General features: G+C 39.4%; 3 protein-coding genes and 1 non-coding gene across 7 annotated transcripts in view; 1 reads left to right on the top strand and 3 right to left on the bottom strand.

The window, feature by feature from the left end:
* wu:fe14d05 overlaps nucleotides 1-15745 on the bottom strand; it is a 126984-nt gene extending 111239 nt beyond the window's left edge. The window contains exons 1-2 of the mRNA XM_073947849.1: nucleotides 15705-15745; nucleotides 14773-14922 (exon numbers count right to left, since the gene is read on the bottom strand). Of these exons, the coding sequence (XP_073803950.1) occupies nucleotides 14773-14857 (85 nt within the window). The 5' untranslated portion in view covers nucleotides 14858-14922; nucleotides 15705-15745. The remainder of the gene's footprint in view (nucleotides 1-14772; nucleotides 14923-15704) is intronic.
* Nucleotides 1-27246, bottom strand: part of zgc:174653 — a 954986-nt gene that overhangs the window by 406225 nt on the left and 521515 nt on the right. The gene's annotated exons all lie outside the window — the stretch shown is intronic.
* The window catches only part of LOC141381679 (uncharacterized), a 131437-nt gene that overhangs the window by 74568 nt on the left and 29623 nt on the right, over nucleotides 1-27246 (bottom strand). The gene's annotated exons all lie outside the window — the stretch shown is intronic.
* On the top strand, nucleotides 1451-1524 carry trnat-agu (transfer RNA threonine (anticodon AGU)). The gene has a single exon. It is a non-coding gene; the product is annotated as a tRNA-Thr (tRNA).

Raw genomic sequence — 27246 nt, 5'->3', positions numbered from 1 at the left:
ACAAAAATTAATTGTAAGAGACATTTGCCCGATAACAAAAATCGAAGAAGAAATAAATACACAACAAAAACCAGCATGTCAGGATGCAGAAAATGCTGACAAGACGGACGTGGTCTTTTAGAGTCTGGATGATCATGTCTCAAACCTGACCGGTAACCTGGCCTCTGTTCAAGATCAAAGCAAAAAATGCATTATTTTATTTTTATTTAATCTACCCTTAATCATGTGTTAATTGTTTTTTGGAATATCCAGTTTCATTACATCCAAACCATCTGTCAGCTCGGAAAATGGAAATCATTTAATCTAAGATAATGGATAGCGCATTGGACTTCTTGGCTGTGAACTGAGTCATTTAAAGGTTTTGAGTTCAAGTCCCACCAGCGTTGCAAGCTTTGCCCTTTTTCTTCACTGACTTAGGAGTGGTGCGTTTCCAACATTATTGACATCTGTCCATCCTGTTCTGCTTTTTAATTTCATTGCGCAGTGCAGGCTCAGATACTAGGGGTACTCTACAATGAAGCCGATGACTTAATTGAGCTGTTTTAAATAAGGGAGATTAGAAAACGGTGTAGGGCCTAGTAAGCTTAAGGAATGACTCAAAGGCAACCTGTGGTTTTGGGCAAAAGTGTCTACCACCTATTGTTGAGATCACGCCTTTTGGAATCGTCGTACAAGAGCCTCTTTATGCATGTGCAAAGTAACTAAGTAGAAAGCATAGTAAATTTTGCTTTTCCCCCACTGTCTTAGATGAAACTGCGTTTGGAAGTATCGTATCCAGAGGTTTTTTCTTTTAGTGTTAAGACTAAGTTGGCCAGAGCACCTGTCTTGGGAACAGCAGGTCCTAGGTTCAAATCCAAATTGCACCTTTCCCTCAGATTTCCATTTTCCAAGCTGAATCTGGGTTTGGATGTAATGAAACTGGAGATTCCAAAAAACACCTGACACATGATTAAGGGTAGATTAAATAAAAATAAATTAATGCATTTTTTGCTTTGATCTTGAAAAGAGGCCAGGTTACTGGTCAGGTTTGAGACATAATCATCCGGACTCTAAAAGACCACGTCCATCTTGTCGGCATTTTCTGCATCCTGACATGCTGGTTTTTGTTGTGTATTGGTTTGTTCTTCTTCGTTTTTTGTTATCGGGCAAATGTCTCTTACAGTCATTCATTGTGGTGCTGTGGCTTAGCTGGTCGAAGTGCCTCTCTTGTAAACAGGAGATCCTGGGCTTGAATGATCCTGGGCTAAATTGATCCAGGGCTAAATTGATCCAGGTGGTGAATGCGCTAGTTTTATAGAGCTTACCGGAATGCATAATAAAATTGTATAGCTTTGAGGCCTAATGAATAGTGCGACAAATAGACTTAAACAACCTCTTTGATTGCCATTTTAGACTTGCTGTCTTTTTTTAGTCTCTGTGTGCAAAACCGTCTTGCCTTCTTTTCAGCTTTGGTGCTGTGGCTTAGTTGGTCAAAGCGCCTGTCTCGTAAACAGGAGATCCTGGGTTCAAGTCCCAGCAGTGCCTAATGTATATGTGCCAGCGTTGCTTTTTCTTAAGAGTTACGAGTGTTTACGCAGCGGGATGTTTAGCAGTCGGTTTCTAAACAAAACTCAAATCCTTAAGAACGCTACACGTTTAAGAGGACTTTAGACGATGGCTTTATATAGCATAATGTGGTAATGCCTAACCAATTGGACTTTAATATTTCAAGTCCAGACATTCACACATGCAGCGCTACCATTGTTAGTTTTTTTTTTCTTTTTTCGATTAAACAATTAGCCCTTGTCAACATCGTTTGACCCTGTGGCTTAGTTGGTCAAAGCGCCTGTCTAGTAAACAGGAGATCCTGAGTTTAAATCCCAGCAGTACTTTGTCTGGAGTTGGCTGTTCTTTCATGGACCAGAGAGTCCCAAAAAGTGCTTTTTGGTGCAGTCTCTGTGGTGCAATGGATGGTGCATTGGACCTCTAGGCTGTGAGCTGAGCCATTCAAAGGTTGTAGGTTCGAGTCCCACAAGAGTGTCAAGGTTTGACCCTTTTCTTCACTGACTTAAGGTGTGGTGCGTTTCTAACATTTTAGGCATCTGTCCATCCCGTTTTGCTTCTTTCTTTCATTGCGCAGTGCAGGCTCAGATACTAGGGGTACTCTACAATGAAGCCGATGACTTAATTGAGCTGTTTTAAATAAGGAAGATTATAAAACGGTGCAAGGCCGAGTGGACTTAAGGAATGACTCGAAGGCAACCTGTGGTTTAGGGCAAAAGTGACCGCCACCTATTGTTAAGATCACACCTTTTGGATTTGTCATACAAGAGCCTCTTTATGCATGTGCAAAGTAACTGAGTTGAAAGCATAGTAAATTTTGCTTCCCCCCACTGTCTTAGATGAAACTGCGTTTGGAAGTATCGTATCCACAGTTTTTTTCTTTTAGTGTTAAGACTAACGGCTGTTTCAAACCGCAAGCGCCAGCAGCGCGTATTTTTTCGGCGTCCATGTTAACAGATTAGAGCTTTCATACTGCACGCAACAGCAGCGCGTCAGAGCGAGGCGTGAGCGTCGCTGAAGCAGCAGTGCAGCGATAGTTTCGGCGCCGGGTCTATTTTTGACGAGCTGCTCGCGCTCAATTTAAGTGACAGTGCATTGATAATGACCAAAACACAACGAATGACAGTAAAAAGTAGCAATTGTACCCAATAAATGCCTTAATAATGTCAACTGATTTTTATATAGTCAATTGTAACCCAGTTTACTAGTGGGTAGTACACAGCAATAGAGCAAATAGAAATACCCTTCTAAATATGAAAAAAAAACATTGGCAGAATACTCGATTAAATAATATATATTAAAATTATTTATTTATATAAACAATTCATAATAGAGTATTATACAGCATTCAAGGGAATAGTGCTTTAGAATAACATCATCGTGCCTTACACTATAGCAGCAAATCAGATTTACAAACAATAGCCCCTTGCACAAAGTGATACCGGTAAATATCCGGAAAATTTCCGGAACGACTTTACCGGTATATTCAAAAAAGCGCTGTTCACACAGGCAAGGACGTTACGGAATTTTTCCGGAAAAGACCGTTCACACATCCATTCCAAAATACCGGTAAATTCTGACATCTTTCACCACAAATGAGCCTCAAACGGCTGCGCTTGTATTTGTAAACATTTGACTACATTACAAACTCTGTGGATGATCAGTATTGTTAACAACTTCAATGAAAACATATGGAGGATCACTTTCGCATGTCGAGATGTTCATAATATGTGCGTGTGCTGGCTCTCACAGGCTGTTTCACAGGCACACGCAAAGCTTGAAGGTAAACAAACAACGACTTATCATAAGCAACTTATCTATTATTATTTACACAGTTGGCATTAAGATGAACATATAAACATTATCTGACTAACTTCTAACCGCTAAATGCGTCTGGGAAAATATTCAAAGGCTTTTATTCTCATAAACCGCGCGGACGTAAACGCGTCTGACTGTTCTGATTGGCTAAAGCAGACGTCTCACGTCAACACGTTCTAGACGTGCAGACGCTCTTTCCGGCAATCTTCTGTCTGCATTCACACAGCACAGCATTCTGGCAAATTACCGGTAATGTTACAACGTCTCTTTCCGGAAAATAGCCAGAACGAATTTACCGGTATTTTAAAAAAGGACCTGTTTACACATACAACCTTTCCGGAAAATTGTCGGTAATTTTCCGGAAAGGTCTGTAAGTGTGAAAGGGGCTAATAACAAATCTCTCTTGTCTGTTAGCTTGTGTTTACCGTTGATATGGTGATTCAGTGTTCGCAAGGGAATGCAGAGATGTAAGTTTTTAAATTAATAACAGTAGAAAACTATTAGATTTATATCTTTTAATGTTTTAAATGCGTATTAACTGTAAAAATTGACCATTAATAAGATGCTGAAATGATTTCTATCATATATTTTTAATGAAGGATTGAGAGAAAAAAACAAGATTTGTATCTGTGAGTGAAATCTGCACACGAGTGCCACCTGGAGTTTTCCTGGCTTTTCACTTTGATTTTGAATGATTTTCTTGGTGAGTTAGTGGTTTTTTTTTTTTTTTTTTATTGTTTTAGTTATAACATGATTTAAACTAGTGTCAAAAATGTGTTTCATCAATTAACCATTTGTTTGGTCTAGTAAAAACACAGTATTATACACAGTAATATACAAGTGATTGTGTAAAGTTTAAGTGAGAGAGTTTAAGTAAAATGCTGTCATTTGTAAAAAGAAAATGCCAAATAGGAGAAAGAAATAGGAAAAACACAGAAATTCAGCAGAGAGAAGCATATACATGGTCATTTATTATTGCTGTTTATTTACAAATGTGTTAAGCTGAGATAATGCATACACTGTAAAATGCTAATGGTTTTTTTTTCCCTCCTTTGTTTGCTTGTGCATCTTCTGGTTTTTCATCGGTGAGATGTTCTATTGAAGTCAGTTGCTGAATGTGATCTGCTCTGCATTCAAATTAATTGAAGTGTGAACTCTTTTCTGGATTTGGATTGTCTCAACTTCCATCGGTGCGTGTCTAATTGTGGAGTTGGACTGGCGAGCCTCCCATTAAGTGGATTTTTTGGATACACCTGTTGGAAAGATACAAAGTGAAACCTATTCAGTGTCATGGTAGGAGTGTTAATTTACAACACACTCACAAATGCAACATCCTGGATCTCTAGAACTGAATTTGCAACCTAGTTGTTTTGCAAAAGAATCTTTTTGAGTGTTCATCACCTGTACTGGACTTTTGGGAAAATTTGAAATGTTTTAAGTAAATGTTTTATTTTCTTTTTTATTTTATTTGTACATTGTTTCATTGGAGTGTTCATTTGTTGCAATTTTTGAAGCTTTATAGAGAGAAGTTAATTGGTTTAAGAAGGGAAACCTTGATTATATATTGAATAATAAAACAATTTTAATATTGTATTATTAAGAGGGTTTTGGACGATGGCATTATATAGCATGGTATGGTGATGCGTAACCAATTGGACTTTAAAATTTTTAAGTCTAGACATTCAAACATGCAGTGCTACCGTTTTTACCGTTTCTTTTTTCGATTAAACAATTATCCCCTGTCTGATTTTGTGGCTTAGTTGGTCAAAACACCTGTCTAGTAAACAGAAGATCCTATGTATGAATCCCAGCAGTACCTTATCTGCAGTGAGTTGTGCTTTTATGGGCCAGAGAGTACCAAAAATTGCTTTCTGTGCAACAGTGCTAGAGGCAGGAGCTCTGTGGTGCAATGGATAGTGCATTGGATTTCTAGGCTGTGAGCTGAGGCCAGTGCGAGCCAGGACGAGCCGGGGCAATTGCCCAGGAGGTTAAGCAGTGAGGCCGAAATCATGCTGCGTTTCCACTGTCGGGCTAGTAGCTCGCAGCACGTCACGCAAACCCCGCCCCATAACATCCCCCGAATCAAACGTCACACAACCCACCCACTTCAGCGGGAATCAGCCAGATAAAGCACACCATCACATCCTCACGAAACCATTCAAATAAAGACAACTGAAACAAACAATTGACACGTTACTGTACAACATTACATTGTATGTCTATACGCACATGCCTGAGTGTTCTCATTCATCATATTCATTTACTCACCGACCGACTGAATTTGAAACTAATTTTCATGCGAAGCAACACGCCCCTTCAGCTACTCCAGAACGCAGCAGCATGAGTGGTCTTTAATGAATTGAAAAGAGCACATGTCACTCCGCTACTCACTCGTTTGCATTGGCTGCCAGTTGCTGCTCGCATCAAATTCAAAGCTCTGATGTTTGCCTACAAAGCAACCTCTGGCTTTGCTCCCTCTTATCTGCTCTCACTTCTGCAGATTTATATGCCCTCAAGAAACTTGCGTTCTGTGAATAAACGTCGCCTCGAGGTTCCATCCCAAAGAGGGAAGTAATCACTTTCCTGAACTCTCGCATTCAATCTGCCCAGTTGGTGGAATGAACTCCCTAACTGCAACAGAACGGCAGAGTCACTTGCTGTCTTCAAGAAACAACTAAAAACTCAACTATTTAGTCTCCTCTTCACTTCCTAATCTGCAATTGCCTCTAGCTATACCACTAACTGTACTCAAAAAAAAAAAAATTCTTACATTACTAATGCTTTCCTTCTTAGACTTTACAGACCTGAAACTTGCCTACAGCACTTATTTATTGTTGCTCTTATAGTTGTGAAAATTGCTTCCTTGTCCTCATTTGTTAGTCGCTTTGGATAAAAGCGTCTGCTAAATGACTAAATGTAAATGTAAAACAGCAAGCTGTGTACACGCCCTTAAAATGACACATTCAAGAGTTCCCACTTAGATATGCTTGGCACTTATAGCAGGTTTGGCATGCTGTCCCGGGAGAGAACCCTGAGCTCGGAGATATTTGAGCCCAGGGCTCCCGCCCGGTCTAGAAGCATATCAGGAGAACCGAGATCAGGTAGGTCTCGATCGCTCCCCATTTAGAAGGGGAGAAAAAGGAGGAGATGGGGTGGAAGGGGGGATTCTTCCAAAATGAAGATAAAAAAAAAAAAAAAAAAGTGAGAAAGTGATCCATTTATACTAAGCTAGGATCATTCTGATTGGATTATTACTGATTATGGATGAGTGGCCAGCGGTGCACAATCATATCACGTGCTCCTCTCGAAATTAGTTTATGAAACTTCACTTCAAGAGTTCCCACTTAGATATGCTTGGCACTTATAGCAGGTTTGGCATGCTGTCCCGGGAGAGAACCCTGAGCTCGGAGATATTTGAGCCCAGGGCTCCCGCCCGGTCTAGAAGCATATCAGGAGAACCGAGATCAGGTAGGTCTCGATCGCTCCCCAAAAAATGCCTCTAGCTCGGGACAGCAGCCGAGTATTTCAAAGAATTTCCCCCAAAAGCTAGAAAGTTTTTACTATATCCGGCTGCTGGATATAGTAATTAAGGAATGAAGAAAGAGTAGCGGGCTCCAGTTGGAGCAAAGTTTGAAACTGACTCCTGTGGAAGCCAGAGCAGGGGAGGGGGTTGGGTGGAGACTAGTGAAGGGGGGCCATAAGGGGTGGGCGGGGTTGGCTCATTAAGAGTCAAAAATGCTCGAGGAACACTCCAAACAGAGATAGAGCAGGGAAGTGGCAGCGCTATATATAAATATATATGTATATATGAGAGAGTATATAAATATATATATATATAATGGGATAATCTAAGGCCTGGAGGGGGTGATTAGGAGACTTCTGAGTCAGAATGGGCGCTGCGGGAGTTGGGTGCAGCAATTTTTTATTTTGCCATCTCTAGCAGAAATCGTGAAGTGTGATTTGGGCGGTGGAGATTTCTGCTAGAGGGTGAGTGGCAAGATTGGCCAGACTCTTGCTGGAGTCGATGCTCGTGGAACACTCCGACTGGAGATGGAGCGGGGAGTGACAGCGCTCTATATAAATATATATCTATAAACGAAAGTCCATAGATATACATATATAATGAGTTTCAGTGGCCTGGGGGGGGCAGTGACTGACCCCTGCGGGGGTCGGCGCCCGGGGAACAGGGCAAGCTGGCCTACTCTAGCAGGAGTCTGGGAAAGGGGATTTGGACAGTGAAGACTCCTGTTAGAGGGTGACGGGATAAGTTAGGTGCTCGAGGAACACTCCGTTAGGAGATGGAGCGGGGGAGTGACAGCGCTATTATAAATATATATCTATGTACAGGTGTATATAGATATATATATATATAAATAAAGATTGCTAAGGCCTGGAAGGGACGGTGAGACGACCCCTGCGGGGGTCGTAGCTCGGGGTAACACTTCTGCGGAAGTCAGAGCTTTAGGGGGGGCAGGGTCCGGCAGGAGTCGGGAAATGGGAGGGGGCTGTGAAGACTCCAGCGGAAACGGCCAGGGTGGCGGGGTGACGGGGGGCTTGGATGAAACTCCAATTACCTATGTGGCTGGGGGAGGAAACTGAGTGTTACTCAGGCTAGAAGGAAGAAAAAGAAGAAGGTGGCTGGGTCACACCCTCGCCCTTGAGTGGATGTGGGATTATGGCTGACAAGAGCCATCTGGGCTTCTTTGGGGGGCCAGTGGCTAGGACGCATGTCTTGAAGGCATCAGGTGACCACCTTTCTAGGATCTGGATTTGTTGCTGCCCTTTGTACTTCTGTGATGGCTGCTCATATTCTGAAACATAGTATACAGGAATAAGAGAAGTAATTTAACACCTTTAATACTTTTCCCACACATTTAAAGACCTTATCACCATTTTCAATCAAAAAAGCTGGCGAGATTTATCTTACGGAATATTTACTAAATATTAAAATGTAACAAATGAATCCAACTAAACATTCGAATACAGACACATGTATATTAAAATCTAGCCGATTCGACAGGTTGTCACCTATAGAGCTGCAGACTGATAGTGTTGCAGTAAACAAGCGGCAAGCTGTCAAACCTTAGTAGAATTTTACTGATTACGTAACTACCTAGTATCCTGATATTCACGGCTTGAATACAGTCAAACTTTAGCATACAATGATACCTTGTTCAACAATAAATGTATTACCTTGTAAAGGAATCTAAGACTTTCTAATACTTTAAGCCCTCAAACTCCTCTCTATTGACTTATCAGCCCCCAACACCTTCTGATACTCCGGAGACACCCTGTGTAAGAGTGACTGAGAGCTGATCTGGGGGATACCTGTGGAGCAAAGAACTGCTATAAGCATCTCTTAAATCAGAATCGTGTGACAGGGCGGTTGTGTCATCTATAAATGGGAAGAAGAGGGGGGGGGGGGGTTGCAGAAGGAGAATGAGGCTCGGCGGAGCGACTCTGCTATAGCGGAAGTACAAATGATAGTCAGCATTGGAGCGTTATGAGTGCTAAATATTGTCAATAGTGATATGAAGAGTAAATGGGGGGGGGATATGTGAATATGGTATCAAGGGTGTGGGCTGTATAGGCAGAAGTATCTTTGCGAAGAGTGTAAATGCATTAGGAATGGATGAAGAGTGTGATGGGTTGAATGAGGGCAGTTTCAGGAGCTGGCAGTCTTGAACTCTAAAATGGAAAACAAGAGAGAATTAGAAATGAAATCTTAGCAACATGGCACATGAACAGCAGACATGATTAATTGTATTGGCTGATATTCGAAGGGAGGAGTCTTCATAAGTGTATGGATGATTGTGAATGGAAGCGCCTTTGTTAATGCATGTTCCAATACTTAATGACACAATGTGCCAGGGTTGTAGAAGTGGGCATTTGTCCTCCTGCAGGGTGGTAATTAGAAGGAGAACTGAGCGTATGGGGCGTTTCTATGCTGGAAGTCCAGAAACCTCTTGGAGAGCTGGTGAGATGATGATGGAGTGGAGTTTAAACCCCTTACTGATATAGAAGTTTTTAAAACTCGAATGTATTTAACACAAAGTATAAGTATGAAAAGCTACTCCATGGCCAGAAATGTCCTCCTCTTGTTTGTTGCAGTCGAGCAGGAAATTGTTTTCTTACTGTCATTATAAACTGACTGACATTCAGGTGTATTGATATGAGAGTCAAAATTGGCACGATACAAAAGGGTTACTGCTTGATGTGTAGGTTGTCTATCACTTGCTGGGTAATACTCATTTCAGATTTTTTTTTGTTTTAATATATGTATATATAATTATTAATAAAATGTAAATATATCAACTGCCTACATCAAACTTAAAAAATGATTTTGCCACTTAATAGGAACTGTGTGAATGTAATGTTTATCATGGCTTTACTCCATCCATGATAAGTAACATGTCTGTAATCTCAACATGATTATTTGGCCAGAATCAAAGTCTCTGCACGCAGTCCATTCATGAATTTGTCGGGAGAGAAGGCGGGACCGTCTCCAGTTTTGGAAAGCTCATTGGATGGTGATACTTCTCCTTTAAGCTATTGGCTCCTTGGAGTCACGGTCAAAAGTTCAGAGTGCAAAGGCCGGCGGCCATTTTGTAGATCAGATCGCTACAATGTTTATGCGTGAAAGTATGGCTCCACTCTCACCAGCAGCTGGTTTGGATATCAGTGCACCTTTTCATTGATGTATATCGACGAATGAAGGTGTTATGGAATAATATTTATGGATTAGATTGCCTGGTCATTTGCCTTTGAACTATTTCAGCTGTCAGAATGTTATGGATCTGCTGACCAGCGGGAGGCTGAGAGGTGAGTTCTTCATTTAAAGCCTTCTATTCACGCTGATCTCGCCAGACTTCCCTTTAAGCATGCACGTTACCGAAAGTGGACCGCTAACGTTAGGTGATCCGTGAGTTCGGCTTCATTCCGGTGGCTTGAATCGCCAGCGTCATAAGTTTGGACGAAGTTGTGGCTTGTGTAGTGAGCGGCAGATCAAGTAGAAGATGGAAGAGTTGATATTCCGGATTCTTGCGGGGATTCTGGCTTGATTGCTGGCGAGGCAGCTGCTGGAGTTTTGGGGAGAGCGGGGTTCTGGTTGGAGAAGTTGTTGTTGTTGTTGTTGATTGTTTGTTTGTTCTTCCATGCCAGAAGGTTGAATGATGCTGAAGCGTAGTTTAAATGCTGGAGTGTTTGTAGCGGGAAGCATTCTTCCAAAATGAAGATAGTGCAATGGGGAGAAAGTGATCCATTTATACTAAGCTAGGATCATTCTGATTGGATTATTACTGATTACGGATGAGTGGCCAGCGGTGCACAATCATATCACGTGCTCCTCTCGAAATTAGTTTATGAAACTTCACTTAAATAGAGTCGGCCGACATCTCTCATAATTCCGATGAGTAGCTCAGACTGTCGGTCAGCAAATGCAGATTTGAACAAATCCGCAGCCTTTTGTACGCAGCTCCGTTGGACCGCTGTTTGTGCAGCGTATTCACGAGAGAGAATGAGCATGCAATCGGTAAAAACCTGCTGAATCAAAACTTTTTAAAAATCTGAATTAATATTGGTTACCTTTGCACGCTGGAGAAAGGATGACACAATGGCTGACGGATTTCTCTTAGACAGGTAATGTTCTGTTTTAATACTGTTTTAGCATCACGCAAAGCTGATGTAACGTTAGATGTTGTTGTTGTTGTTACAAATGGGTTATATCTTCACAGAAGTGTTGTTCAACCACTACAATCTTCCGGTGAAAGATTGATAAGACTTTTTTCAGTTTCATAAGGGACCTTTTACAGTATATATAATGTAGATTTGAATTAGTTTAACAACAAAACACAAGTAAATAGCACTATTCCGCCTATTGTTTACCATGCAACTAATATTCACTCTGAAATAGCATGTCAGTTTGGCTTGCACGCCGCCGGATAAGCACTAGTCTTGCATAAGAGAGGGTTCTTTTGCTGTGCTCGTATTAAGGAGGTGTGGCTCTAGACGGCAGGAGAGGGGCTGTGATTCAGAGATTTATGCTAAGCTGTTAGCATTGTGGAAGATCACCTACTGCACCTTTAATACACTTGCATAGTAATCGTATCTCAATGCTTTTACTAGGGGATGTTTTTTTTTTTTTTGCACCATCTCGCCATGTTGCCCATGTTCGCCCATATTGCCCATGCCTAAATCCACCACTGGCAATGCTGAACGTTATTGTTCCAGTATAATGTTTTTTTTTTGTCTCATGTCGTCCTACAGCAACATCAATATAGTTTAGAATACTGTACAATGTTTTATAATAATTAATTACTTTAGTGTCCATTTCATTTAGCATGTTTAATATTGGGACATCCACGTTTTTTGATATACTTTAAACCAGGGTTTCTGCAGGTTTTACCAAGTTAAATTTAAGACTTTTACGACCATTATGAATGAAATTTTAGACACATAAAAGGCTAAAGGCTAAGGAATTTTTCAAATATCCCAGATTTTGTATTTGTCCTATAAAAAAGTATTTTAATACATTTAATAATACAAAACATTTATTCATTCATTTTCTTTTCAGCTTAGTACCTTTATTAATCTGAGTTCGCCACAAAGGAATGAACCGCAAACTTGTCCAGCATTTGTTTTTTACACAGCAGATGCCCTTCCAGCTGCAACCCAACTCTGGGGAACACCTATACACACACACACACACCATGGACAATTTAGCCTACCCAAATCGCCTGTGCCACATGTCTTTGGATTTGTGGGGAAAACCGGAGCACCCGTAGGAAACCCACTCAGATTCTAATTCAGATACTATCTGTGAGAACTAGAAACAACTACTAGAAACAACTTTAAACTAGGGCTGTAACGATACACGATATGAAATCAAAATCGCGACACTCAGATCTACGATCCTGTGTCGCGGTGTGATAAGGGAAAATCGCGACACACCCCGTGACTACCTTTCCAATAACGTCATGCGTGCCTGCAAAAGTTGAGCTAATTAACACTTTTTTCGTTCGACATTACGAGCACTGCTCCGTTTAAGCCCTTGCAATATTTAGCCAGGAGAGCTCGCACGGAGCTCTTAGTAAGGGACCGTCTGAATGTGTCAGGAATATCAAAAACAAAACCAACTTAACCCCGCTTGACAACCGACAACGCCAGAAACATTGCCAATGCTGTCAAAGCGCCCGGATTTTACGATGATTTGCTCACACTGTTAATGTGGCTGCGCAGAGAGGGATGGGCGTTCACCAGATGTCAGGTAACAGCGCTAACTTTTCTGTAACCGTGCTGTGCGCTTTCTGTTTGAACATTTGGGAGTGTTGACTGACAGTTGCGCAATGCGTGAGGTCAGAAAACACGACGAGGCTTTCAGTTAAGATGAACACAGTTTCTATAGTTATACTTTATTTAGAGATAAAGGTATATGGCTCTGCATATAATCACTCTATCTTGCTGGAGTTTATAGCAGTTTCGCTTTACTTCAGGACGCATTAATGCCGCTCTGAAGGTCTAATCGCTGTTTTAAGTTATCCAGAGCTGTATGAATGTACAAATCATGAGTATCACAATAGTATTAAATATTACAATTACAACAACACAGACAGCAACACTTTTGCACAATCGATACCCAGCTGATTCAGTCATTTCATAAGAGGATCGCGCCTCTTTTTTTTCCTTGTCAACATAAAGGCAGTAAGGTGCGCCTCGTTTTCGCCCCTTGTTTAACTGCAAGGCATACTTAATTTGCGGGACGATAATGTGTAACCCGTGCCTACAGACAGATTTGCCAAAGAAGCAAAATGGAAGAAGAATATTGCTGTTTGATACAGACGTGTTGATGCTGAAGCGCTTATGTTGACCTGGATCTGCGTAATAAACGCAACAAATAGGCTTTACTTTTTATTTTACAGCTTATAAGGCATTTATGCACATTAATGCAATATCATATTTAAACAACAAAACTGTTTACAAAAAGTCTACATATGCACACGTTGTTGTCTTTTCATCATGCAGCGAGCGCACTTGAACTGCGAGGGAGAGAGAGGAAACCATAGGCTATATCAGGACATATTCTTTAAAATAATTTCTATTAAAAATGTAAAAGGTTTTGTTATTATAATAATAACAGCGGAGCATTAAATAAATGCATATTTTCCGTAAAGCGGGCAATTTGAGGAAGTCTGCTATTTTATTTGACGGAAGAAAAAAACATATGATTGGGAAAAAAAGCCTATGCCGGTTATTAAAAAGAATCAGTCAGTATTTTCGTTTTGTAATATAAATTAATTATTTAAGTGAAAATAATTTAGGGCAGTCCTATTTATTTTATTCATTTTATTTAGATTATTCTGCTCTTCTGTGCTAAACACTGCATGTGCGTGAAAATGCTCTGTTGTTCTGTTCTGTTATTAATATGCTAACATATAAAAATAAATCAGTATTTAAAATGCAATATTTAATGTGTCAGACACAAAATAGACACGTCAATTTGTTTAATATAAAATTAATAGTAATCTGACCAGATAACCGTTAATAACCGATTAATGAGCAGCATTTGTCGGTTAGCAAAATTAACGAAATGAGCATCCCTAGTAGCCATTTAATTTACTTTTTCTATGTAAGAGAACTTGATTGAAAAAGAATTTTCAACATGCTTGAACCATCTACACAATGGAGTTCTGTTCTGTTTGATTTTTTAACAGTATTTTGTTACAAAGAAAACAAAAGTGATATAGCTTTGACTATTTATTTATTTTATATATGGCTATTTATATTGTTAATAATTTGCATAGTTAATATTGTTCTTTGATGTTTAGTTTATGTTATTTAAACATAAACCAAATGTTATTTAATAAAAAAAAGTTTTAAAAATCTTTTTTTTCCCCACCCCACACGAAAAAAAAAAAAATTGTGATACGAACTGAATCGTGGGTCAAAAATTGTGATACGAACCGAATCGTGGGTTTGGTGTATCGTTACAGCCCTACTTTAAACCCATTAAAGAAGTTGACAAAAAAGGGGAATTGTGATCAACATGACGTATGGAAAGTACTAAGCCAACACTACCACTGTAATAGCAGATATCTTCTATGAGAATACTGTAGGTCAAATATATTCAGCTTGGTTAAACTTTTTTATTTATTGTTTTTATTTATATATCGCAAGTGCTCAAGGACGCTTTACAAACAGTAGGAGAACAAGAAGCGCAATAACCTTAAGAAGGTAGAGAAAATGGGAGACTAATAATACATAAAATGAATGACAAAAGACACGAGAACAAGTAACAAAAGAATCTTATTCCTGTCTTTCAATGAGTGCTTATGTGCATTTAGGAGAACTAGGCAGCACACTCAAGGCTTAATTTAGTATTCTTATTATAAAAAATATATCAGTATGAAAACCAACCTGTTTGTTCCTGCAGATCTTCCTGTTTGACTGTGAATGTTTCTTCAATCTTCACATCTTCACTCTCCTCTTTAATAAATGCCATCTTTATAACAGTGTGGAGATCAGTCGCTTCAGCAGGAGTTTTTCTCTGTGTTTGGACACTTTATTCTGTTTAAAATTAACAAAACAATAAAAATGTCCTGTTGAAAATGAATAAAACAATGAAGAGAAACAAAATAACTTCTCTTCAACATTTGTTTTCAACAGAAATCAGGTAAAAGAGTAAGTCCGAGCAAGATACAATAGCCACAAATTAGCTGAATAATACTATGTTACTCCATTTCTTATATAGTGATGTTTACTTAGAATGTAATGTCATTATGCTATTTATTAAATTAAACCTTCATTAAGACACTTATTACAAACTATCAAAGTACAACATTGTTCACAGTCAAATAAACAGTGTTAATGTTGTTTAGAAGTCATACTTGCATGCTAATTCCAATTGAATATTTAAAGTAACATGGTAAACAATACAGAGACTTCTAAATTAACGAATGTGGGAATATAAAACCAACTTTACCTCTATTGTATAAAGGTGTAAATAATATTGTCAACAACATAGAGGTAAAGTTGGATTTATATTCACACATTTGGACTTTCCCCGTAATAATAACTTCATGAAAGTATTATTTACAAACTCTAAATAGCGAAATCATATTAGCAGTCAATGACTATCAAAGTACAACATTGTTCACAGTCAAATAAACAGTGTTAATGTTGTTTAGAAGTCACACTTGCATGCTAATAGAGACTTCTAAATGAACGAATGTGCGAATATAAAACCTACTTTACCTCTATGTCAACAGCAGGTATATCATTTAGCATCTGGTGAAAATCTGAAACATTAATCAATCCGTTTATATCTGTGTAAAAGCTTTAAAACAAACCTTTCTCCAGTTGAATCACAGCGCAGTAGCGGCGCAGCCTCATGACGTCACACGACAGGCCATAATAAAAGTCTTCTTCTGAGGCCACCTACCGGATACAAGTGTGGAACGCAAAATGTAGAAAGAAGTATGAAAACAAACAAAAAATAAATAAATAAAATGATGTACGAATGGAGGGGATAAGATTACCAGAGGGAAGAGAGAACAGGGGGATATTCCATAAAACTAGCTTACAGAAAAAGCCAGGCTTATTTTGGTAAGTCAGGTTTATTAATGGCAGATTCTGTTTCAAAAATCAAATTTACAATAGTTCAAACTTAGTTACCCTGGCAGCTTATGTTGAAACTAACCTGGTCCAGGGCAGGCTAACGCTCAGGCTAAGTCTTAAGTTCAGGCTGCGCCGCTCCCGCACTGTTATTTGACTGGAGAAAGGTTTGTTTTAAAGCGTTTACACTTATATAAACAGATTGATTAAAGTTTCAGTTTTCATTCAGTGCTTAATTTTGTACCTGCTGTTGACAACATTATTTTAACCCTTTATACAACGTAATACTATTTTACTCACAGTAGTGAGGGCTATTGTTTGAACAACAGAAATTTGAGTAAAAAGTGTTTTAATGAAGGTTTGATTTATCAAATGGCATAATGTCATTCCAATCTAAGTATACATCACTATATATAAGAAAAGTAGTTACGTTACTAGTTTTAATCAGCTCATTCTTGGCTATTGTTTCTAGCTCAGACTTACTCTTTTGAAGCAAGTGTTGAGAAGTTATTTTGTTCATTGTTTTATTTATTTTAAACAGGACATTTTTATTGTTTTGTTAATTTTAAACAGGATAAAGTGTCTAAACACAGAGAAAAACTCCTGCTGAAGCGACTGATCTCCACACTGTTATAAAGATGGCGTTTATTAAAGAGGAGAGTGAAGATGTGAAGATTGAAGAAACATTCACAGTCAAACAGGAAGATCTGCAGGAACAAACAGGTTGATTTTCATTCTCAAAGACCAACTCAGGCATCTGATCCTCATTCAGATATAATTTAATAATAAGAATACTAAATTAAATCTTGCAGCCCTGAGTGTGCTGCCTAGTTCTCCTAAATGCACATAAGCACACATTGAAAGACAGAATGAGTTTCTTTACTGTTACTTGTTCTTGGCCTTTGTCATTATTTTATATATTATTAGTCTCCCATTTTCTCTTCTAAGGTTATAGCATTTCACGTTCTTCTACTGTTTGTAAATCGTTCTTGAGCAAAGGCGCTATATAAAAAAAAAGTTTAACCGAGCTGAAGATATTAGACCTACAGTATTCTCATAGAAGATATCTGCTATTACAGTGATAGTGTTGACTTAGTACTTTACATTTGCATATGTAACGTTGATCACAATTCCGACTTCTTTATGGCTTTAAACTTGATTCTAGTAGTTGTTACTAGTTCTCACAGACAGTATCTAGAATTACATCATTATTATAATAACTATTTACCAGGGCTATTGTGTTTAAACAGGGCTTCTGCGGAGTCTTAAAATGTCTTGAATTCCAAAATCCAAATTTTAGGCCTTAAAAAATCTTAAATTTACTGAAATATTTTGTTGTAGGTCTTAAATCTTTTACAAACAAGTCTTCATTTTCCTTTGTTCATGTTTTGTTACCCAATCTGGTCAAAACCCACACAATCACCAACAATCCATCTCAATAAAACTTTCAACTTTTTATTCAAAAAGGTCATTTTAACTCTATTTATTATAATGCTTTAATCATTTTCCTTACAATAACATTTAAACATGCTCCATGTATTCACTGCTGAGGACATCGACCTGGACAGATTGTTGTGCATAAATTTATTTTGTTATAGTTTTTAAAACTTTAAAAGCATTTGTTAATTGGTTTTTATTTTAAATAAAGTTTATGTTGGAAAAAAAAGTGTGTGGATACAAATAAAGCTTACTTATTTTTACACAATAATTAAGATCTTTTGCTAAGAAATATCTAAAATATTAAAATTTTCTATCTGGGCCATCATCGTGGATGCAGTTTGTTGTGGCGTTGTGCAGGGTCATTCACTAAAACCAAGTCACCCCTGTTATACGGAGTGTACTTCAAATGACGATCATAGTTCAGGCGTTGTTGTTCTTGAGCCTTATCTCGGAAAGCTATCGCAGAACGATAAGCACATGCTAGTCTTTTACGCACTTTGTTAGCATATGCTGCGGGTGTACCAGCTGTTGCTGAACAGGAAGCATTATTGTCCTGAAGTAGTGTGTCTATAGGAACACGGGCCTCTCTGCCATGGGCTAGAAAGAAAGGTGTTAGCCCAGTGCTAGTGTGCTTGGTGGTGTTGTAAGCCAACGCAACCTGTGGGAGATACTCATCCCACTCTGAACCCGAATCAAATAAACACTTAGAAAGTTCACCTTTTAACGTGCAATTAAAACGCTCTACAGCTCCATCACACTGCGCATGATAAGGGGATGTATGAAGCTTTTTGATTGACAGCAAGTTACAAAGGTGCTTTATTAGGTCTGATTCAAACTGCCTGCCCTGATCCGAGTGTAGGGCCTCAGGGACACCATGCTGTGGTATATAGTGGTCAAAAATGAAAACTGCCACTGAGTGAGCTGTCTGATCTTTTAGTGGGTAGAGATTGACAAACTTGGTAAATAGGTCCATCATTACTAGGGCATAACGATTACCCTTAGTGGAAACAGGCAACTCTGTTATGCCTGCCGCCACTATTTGGAATGGACGCTCAGGAGTAATAGGAATGAGTGGTGCCTGCAGCCTGGGCACAGGAGAACGCCGTGATTGGCAAGCCGTACATTGGGAGCAATGTTTGGCTATGTCTGAAGACATATAAGGCCAATAAAAGGACCGCATAGCTCTGTCCAATGATTGTACCACCTGAAAGGTATCATCTCTAAAAGAGTTACACAAGTGTCTGCATAACACACCATTGTGGATAATAAGTCGACTAAACTGTGTCCACAGTTTTCTGAGGTATGGGGAAGCCTCATGTAATCTCCACAAGGGTGGTCTATGCCCTTTTTCCATCCAAGTAAAAACAACAGCTAAATTTGGATCTAACTTTTGCTTTTCTATCACATTCCAATCACTCTGAATTAGAACGAGATTTGCTGTTGTGTTACCTGAAATGGTTGTCGGCAAAAGCACATCTTTATTCATCTGCAAAGTTTGGGTGTGAGCTGAAGCCGTCCTTGCTTGCAAGGGTGCTAATGTGGTCTGAGTTGCTACCGAAAAGGTGGACATGTTGCCCTGAATGTAACTGTCAGAGTCTACAGGATTATTATCTGGCCGCCTGGACATAGCATCTGCATTAAAGTGTTTAGCTCCCTCTCGATGAATGACATGCCAATCATATAAGTCTAATTCTAAGGCCCAATGAGCTCGCCTACCCGTAGGATCATGATCAAGAGGAAGTTTCTTAAGACCGACCAGCGGCTTGTGATCCGTTATGATAGTGAATGGGTGACAAGCAAGATAGTGCCTGAAGTGGCGAACTGACCAAACATTGGCATACAATTCTCTGTCAAATGTTGACCATTTTCTTTCCGCAGCAGACAAGACATGACTGGCGTATGCAATTACATGCTCTTTTCCTTCTTTCTTTTGGGAAAGGACAGAGCCCACAAAATGAAGAGAAGCATCTGTGTAAAGAAGGAAAGGAGCCGAAAAATTTGAAAAGGCTATAATAGGTGATGAAGTCAGCGCCTGTTTTAGTACAAGAAAAGCTTCATTTGCTTCCACTGACCAAGTGAATGGTACTCCCTTGTGTGTGAGATGGTACAAGGGTTCAGCCGTCTTAGCGAATTGACTAATGAATCGACGATAATAGGAACACAGACCAAGAAAAGCTCTGACCTGTGTGGCTGATATTGGAATTGGCCATGTCCCCACTTTATCTATGTTTGATGGGTCTGGCTCAATCCCGGCACTGGAAACACGGTGGCCAAGAAAAGTAACAGAGGAGCGTGCAAACTTTCACTTGGATGGCTTAAGTTTTAGACCAGCTGTACGAAATCTCTGGAAAACTTCACGCAAGTGCTGTAGGTGTTGTGAAAAATCAGCACTGTAGATGATAATATCATCTAAGTAGATCAAACAAATACTCCAGTGCAGACCTCGAAGCACAAGTTCCATTAACCGCTGGAAACTGGGTGGTGCATTGGAGATGCCCATCGGCATCATGCAAAATTGATATAACCCAGCACCAGTGGAAAAGGCTGTCTTTTCTTTATCGCTAGGGTTAAGTGTAATTTGCCAGTAGCCGGCAGTCAAGTCAATTGTGCTAAACACTCGGGCTCCAGAAAGCCTGTCAAGGGTGTCATCCACCCGAGGAAGAGGGTGCGAGTCTTTAATGGTAACATCATTGAGGCGTCTATAATCAACACAGAACCGGTGTGTACCATCCTTCTTTCGAACAAGAACAACCGGGGCTGACCATGGACTTTGAGACTCCTCAATGATGTTGTGGTCCAAGAGCTTTGACACCTCTTGTTGCAGTACAGCCTGAGTAGCTGGTGATGTTCTATATGGACGAAGTTTTATTGGAGCTGCATTGCCTGTATTAATACTATGTGTGATCAAGTTTGTCTTGCCATAGTCGTGAGAATGAACACTAAAAATGTCAGAGAATTCTGTCAGTAGGCTCTTAAGCTCTACTTGCTCATCAGCGTTTAGTTGACCATCCTCCAAATGCACATCTGACATTGGGTGGCCACGGAGAGCTTCACTAGAAGTCACAGCTGAGACTAATGCATACTCATCATGTGCATTGCCAGTGACAGAGAAAATCTGACCTAATGGACATCCAGCATCAAGAGAGACTTGTTCGTTAGTTGGGTTCACAACTCGAACTATTGCCCTCCCTTTTTGAACAGTGGTCAATGTTCGAGCTACACCTAAAGTAATAAGTGGAGGAGGGTGTGGTTCCAATAAACCCACGTATGTGTCAGTGAAAAGATTCGCTACACCCTTATCTTTTACTGATATTGGGACTACCACTTCTGACATTGGCGGGATAGTCACTTGAGCGATTGTGACAGCCAAATTTTGTACCGGAATGAGTGAATGAGGTGGAGAAAAGGGCACTGTAGTGTTATGTAGTTCTAAACGCGTAAGTGATATGTTAACAGTGACATTGTGCTCAATTAAGAAATCCCATCCTATTATTACAGGGTAAGTGGCAGTGCGTACTACATGGAAAACATGGGAAAATGTGACATCTCCAATATGTATTGGAGCTGTCACAGATCCAAGTATGTCCAATGGCTGTCCAGTAACTGACGACGCTAACACGAACGACCTGCTGATAGACTGAGTAGACAAAGCTGGAATAGATTTACGGCAGTCATCTGTAATAAGTGAGAGACCCGAGCCTGTATCTACTAATGCATGAAGTTCAGTGCCAGCCAGTGCAATTTGAATAAAAGGTGTGGACGGAGTGTTATAAACGACCGAATCTGAATGGACCACTTTTGAGGAGGAAGCTGGCATTTGGTCCCCAATGACAGCTTCTACTCGTTTCCCCGGTGTGGCGAGAAAGGAGCTTTCTCTCTGTCAGATTCAGTGAAGTGTACGTGTCGTGTGGGGGAAGAAGAATATCTTGATGACTTATGAGACTGGGGTGGTGGTGACGGAGAGCTATGTCTGCAATAACTCGAGTGTCTATACTGTGGACTGTGTGAAGTTGGACGTTTATAGTGGGTAACATACTCAGGGTTGTAATCCGACCGGCGCTCCCTTGAAGGCGAGCGACCTGACCTAGCGTTAACATAAGGCCTGTGGGGTGTGTGTTCAGCATAGTGTGTGGTGTAAGGAGGGTGTGACTCACAACTACGGGAGTAGCTATAACGTCTTTGGCGGGAGAAGCTGTCAGTCGGGGGTGCCTGTTCATGTTCGAGGTAGTCACGGCGGCGTTGTGCAGGACAGCAGTCATCTTGAGGGTGCTGTCGACATCCGTGCGTGTGTTGTGAAGTACAGCAGCAGTTTCTATGGCGATGATGATCATCCAAGTCAGGCTGGCGATGTCGTGTTGTGATGTCATAGTCCACAGCAGCACAGGACTGATGTGAAGAGTGTGTGGAAGACGTCCTCTTGTCCTGCAGACTGGAAATCCGATGTGAAAGCTGGTCCACACGTTCATCCATTTGTCGTTGATGAGACTGACGTAAGGCATGCAGATCAGTTCGGAGTTCAGCTATCGCTGATGCCAGTTCAGTGATATGGTTTGCGGTCACTGTGTTAGTTGGTGGTTGCTGGTTCAACACCACGGGCATAACAGCTGAAGGGTTAGCAACACTGATGGCCAGCTGAGCACGTTCGCACTGAGTGGCAATTTTTAAAGCATTGTCTAAAGTCACAGCGCCATGCTCATGAATTTTGAGTTGAAGCGATGGGTCTAAACCAGTCACAAAACGCCGAAATATTTCACAATTTCGTGCTGCCGCATCATATTGTGGAAATGCTTCAGTCACTAAATTTGTGAGCTCAGCAGCATAAACTTCAAGAGGTTCTTGTGGTTTACGTGGACGTGCATTCAAAAATGTCTGAAAAGTAGCCAAAAATGTTGTACGGCCAAAAACAGTGGGCAAACTGGCTTTAGCTAAAGCACACAGCAAATTTTAGATAGTAGATTTAACTACCATAGAGTTAAAATTAACACTCCCTCAGAGTTTATATGGGAACCACTATAAGTGTTAAAAATAACACTTTTGAAAGTGTTAACATTGTCAACACCAAGAGAGTGTTAATTAGCAAACACTTATTGTGTAAAATATCTGTAAAATTTCCGAAAAAATACCAGCAGCTGTGGTTGCCAGAATCTTTCTGTGAAAAACATGGAAGTTTTATATAACTGTATAAATTTACAAAAAATAACAATATTTCATGAACTAATACAATTTTCAGTTTATAAAATCATAGCTTAGTAGAAAAAAATGTAAAGTCTTTAGATGCAATAATGTTTTCATGTGTGATTGCATATAGCAAACAGATTTTGACTGCATTAGTAACTACACAGTTACCTTTAAACAAAAGAAGATGCAGCATAACATCAAATATGATCAGTTCATCTTGGACTTGAACAGAGATGCTATTATCCTCCACAATGGTAACACAAAAACTGTTTAGCTGTTTTTCTTTCTTTTTTTTTCATTTTTAGATTTTACGTAAAAATACCAGCAGCTGTGGTTGCCAGTAATCTGCTGTTTTTAACATTCATAAATTCAGTTTACAGAATATTTCTGTTAAAAGCACATTCAACAGTCTGTATTTCTTATCGATCTCACACTGCAAAGTTTAGATTTGGTAGATTTAACTACCTTAGAGTTAAAATTAACACTCCCTCAGTGTTTATATGGGAACCACTATAAGTGTTAAAATAACACTTTTGAAAGTGTTAAAATTTTAACACCCAGAGTGTTAATTAGCAAACTCTTATTGTGTAAAATATTTGTTAAATGTATGTCAAAATACTGGCAGCAGTGGTTGCCAGTAATCTGCTGTTTTCAACATTTTAGATTCGTAAATTCAGTTTCCAGAATATTTCTGTTAAAAACAAATCCCATAGTCTGTATTTTTCATTCGAACACACGTAAGCCTTAAATTCCAGAGCAAAATCTTCACTAGTGTCCTCACTACAGAGGGCTGAACACTCAGACAGTGATGAAGTTAATGAGACAATTAAGTGTCTAATTAAAGGAGGATTGAGAATTGTTGATGAACAACAGTTAACAAGCAGAATCACTGAAGGACAGAAAAACACAAGCCAAAACCAAAGATGAAATTAACTGAGAAAAAAAACTCTAAATAAAATAATAATCAATAAAAATAAAACAAATTACACAATAAAAAAAAAATATATATATATTTCAACATGTTTAAAAAAAAACTCATCACATTAAACAACAACTTATCATGGAGCTTCACCTATTACTGACCAGTGACTTTATTTCTGTCATGTGAACAAAAGCTCTTAATGAAATTTCTGTTGTTCATTTAAAGTCACCATGATGGAGGACAGAGTCTGCTTTAGTCAGGCTCTTCAACTTCTTACTATAGATGTCTTTTATTTTGGCTGCTATAGTTAGTGTTAATTACACTATTTATACATATAGCATGGAAAGCCAAAAGAAAATAAAGTGTCAGTCTGAAGAGATTATTTATGATAACATAGCCACCCTTTTCTGCTTGTTTTCTAATTCAGTATCATATTAATTATGTGTGAGAAATAAATAATAAACATAAATGAAACCACTGAAACTCCAATAATATAAAATAAAAACAATATTTACAATGAGAATGTTTGATCTATGGCAGAAACACACAGACATCAACATTTAGTCTTTAATTCTCAATAATGGTGACAAACAAAAAAATAAAAAATCAAGTAAAAAACACTCTACTGAAATATCACCTCCCAAAAACAACACAAAATACAGGAAAAGAAAGAGATTGTAAGAACACAAAGCTGCATAATTTATTCATGCTGCAATGCATGCTGGGAGCTTTGTACTATGCTGGCACCCAGCATGCATTGCGGCATGAACTATGCAGCTTTTTTTTTTTTTAGCAACCACGGTTGAGGTTCACATCCTGATTCTTGATGCCTGTGTGTCATAAAGAGCAAGCTGGAGCTTGAATGTTTAGTGCATGACACTGTAATTATTAATTGCATCCTAATTGTTTGTTGAATTTTCTATGAAGAGCAGAAGACTGCCAGTAGTATTGTCCCATGCAGTTTTAATGCAACTATATTTGCATATCTTTATGAATCAACTTAATGAACACCTGAAATTAAATCTATAACAATTAAGCATAAACAGTATAGTTTCTCTTGATCTTTCTTGCTATAGCTGATGAGTTTTAGAAACAGCTATAACAGTCAGAGAAACATTAGGATATAAGCATAAAGCTTCAAGAACTCAAATAAGCAGCCTCTGATCTCTATGATGGTGAGGTCAAATGAAATATTTTTAATAAAAAAATAAAAACCTCTGTTCATTGTCAAATATTCTTACAGAAATGAAGTCAAACTGTAATCAGTGAAGCTGCTTATACTAATATTTAATGGAGTTGTTTAATCCTCTGTTTTCATTCAGTTGGTTTGGTGTGAGGCTGTGTCTGTAGTTTTATTTCTTCTTTCAATTTCTTATCCCTTCAGTGATTGTGCTTGTTAACAGCAGGTGTTCAACAGCAGGTGTCTGAATTCACTTATTTGTGGTCATTCACTCTGTCTAGTGGACTAAACTCATTGACTAATTTAAGCGCCAGGTGAATGTGGCGAGATTTCAGACACTCTGATTAGTTTCTCAAATACAAGGGTTTTCTACAAAGGTAGATACATGTTACTCTGTATGACAAGGAGGCAAATCAGCTTCTAAGGGCGAGAGGGTTATTTCACCTTTATCTAACTTTAGAATTTTAACACTTTACTCTGAATTACCACAACACTTGAAATTTAACACCAATGAATTTGCTGTGTAGTTATCATCATCTTGAAGAACCAGTTCACCCAATCGCTGTGACTTCATCCAAGTAGAAATCACAGAAGATTACACCTTTAACTACACGGCCCCTTGTGGCCATTAGAAAAACACTTTCCTTCTTTCAGTGTTGAGTGCTCCGCTTCCTTTAGCTTTGAGTCTTCCGCTCCTTCTCTTCCTTCAGCGTTGAGTCCTTCACTCCCTTTAAGCGTTAAAGTCTTCCGCTCTTTTTTTTCCTTCCAGCTTCGTGTGCTCCGCTTCCTTCAAGTGTTGAATATTTCTCACCCTATATTCTTTTCCTCCAGCACAGAACACATTTCTTCCTTGTAGCATCAAGTGCTCCGCTTCCTCCTAACGTTGAAGTCTTCTGCTCCTTCTCTTCCTTCAGTGTTGAGTGCTCCACTTTCTTTAAGTGTTAAAGTCTTCCGCTCCTTGTTTCCTTCTAGCATTGAGTGCTCCGCTTCCTTTAAGCATTGAAGTCTTCCGCTCCTTCTCTTCCTTCCAGCATTAGTGTTGAAGTCCTCTGCTCCTTTTTTCCTTTCAGCATCAAGTGCTTTGCTTTCTTCAAGTGTTGAGTATTCCGCTCTCTCTTTATTTTCCTCCAGCACAAAATGCTCCACTTTCGTTAAGCGTTGAAGTCTTCAGCTTCTTCTCTTTCTTCAGCATTGAGGGTTCCACTTTCATTAAGCGTTGATGTCTTCCACTCCTTTTTTTCCTTTCAGTGTCAAGTACTCCACTTCCTTCAAGTGCTACGTTTTTTGCTCCCTCTTTATTTTCCTCCAGCATTGAGTCCCTTCACTTTTCTTTTCTTTTTCCTTTCAGCTTTGAGTCCATCCACTACTTTTTCTTATTTCTTGTGATAAGTTCTGCAGCCATTTAGTCTTCCTTCTGCACAGGCCTTCACTCCCCAGCTTTGACTCCCGCAGGAGTCCTTGCCCCAGGCTCCCTTCCGCAGGAGTTTTTACCGCCCCTCTCTTTTTTCCGACTCCAGTTAGAGACTAGCCCCCTCAGCTCTGACTCCTGTAGAAATGTTACCCCGAGCTAAAGCTTCAACACCTGCAGGGGTCAATTTCTTCTAGCATTGAGTCTTCTATTCTTTTACTTCTTTCAGTGTTGGGTGCTCTGCTTCCACCTAGCTTTGAGTCTTCTGCTCCTTCTCTTGTTTCTGCATCCAGTGCTCTGCTTCCACCTAGCATTGAGTCCCTACGCTTTTCTTTTTCCTTTCAGCTTTTAGTCCAACCACTACTTTTTCTTCTTTCTTGCGATAAGTTCTGCAGCTACTTAGTCTTCCTTCTGCACAAGCCTTCACTCCCAAGCTTTGACTCCCCCCCCCATTATCCCCCCCCCCAGATAATAAGCTAATTTCATACTAATTTCTTTCTTTCTTTCTTTCCTTCTTTTTTTTTTCTTTCTTTCTGCCAATGTCTGGGTGTAGAAGGAGCGATTTTAGCTTAGCTTAGCATCAATTATTTTATTGGATTAGACCATTAGCATAGTACTCAAAAATGACCAAAGTATTACTAGTGCTACTCTGTGTCCATACTCATCATCCCGACCCTCAGTCTCTATTCCCTACACCAGGGATGTCAATTTAATTCCTGGAGGGCCGCAGCCCTACACAGTTTAGTTCTAACCCTGCTTCAACACACTTACTGGTTGGTTTCAAACAAGCCTGAAGGACTCATTTAGTTTGATCAGGTGTGTTTAATTAGGATTGGTACTAAACTGTGCAGAGCTGCGGCCCTTTGGGAATTTAGTTTGACATTCCTGCCTAATCTAGTCCAATTGAAGAACTAAAAATTCGAGCACTCAGTACACAGGAAAGTATACAGTTTGTGTATGTGCTTTACTGATAATTCATTCAGATATATTTAAATGTCAATTTCTTTGGTCAGATCCTGAGATCGTTATTTTAGCAAGCTGTCTATTGGTATTAAAACAAAGTATTTTGATTTCTGTCACCTATTGTTCATTTTGTAAACATCGTCAGCAACTCTGTATTTTCACTGCAGTTATTTTATGTCTAATTTT

Source organism: Danio rerio, chromosome 4 (assembly GCF_049306965.1).
Source record: "Danio rerio strain Tuebingen ecotype United States chromosome 4, GRCz12tu, whole genome shotgun sequence".
Classification (NCBI taxonomy): Eukaryota; Metazoa; Chordata; class Actinopteri; order Cypriniformes; family Danionidae; genus Danio; species Danio rerio.
This window is presented reverse-complemented; position numbering and strand designations above follow the sequence as displayed.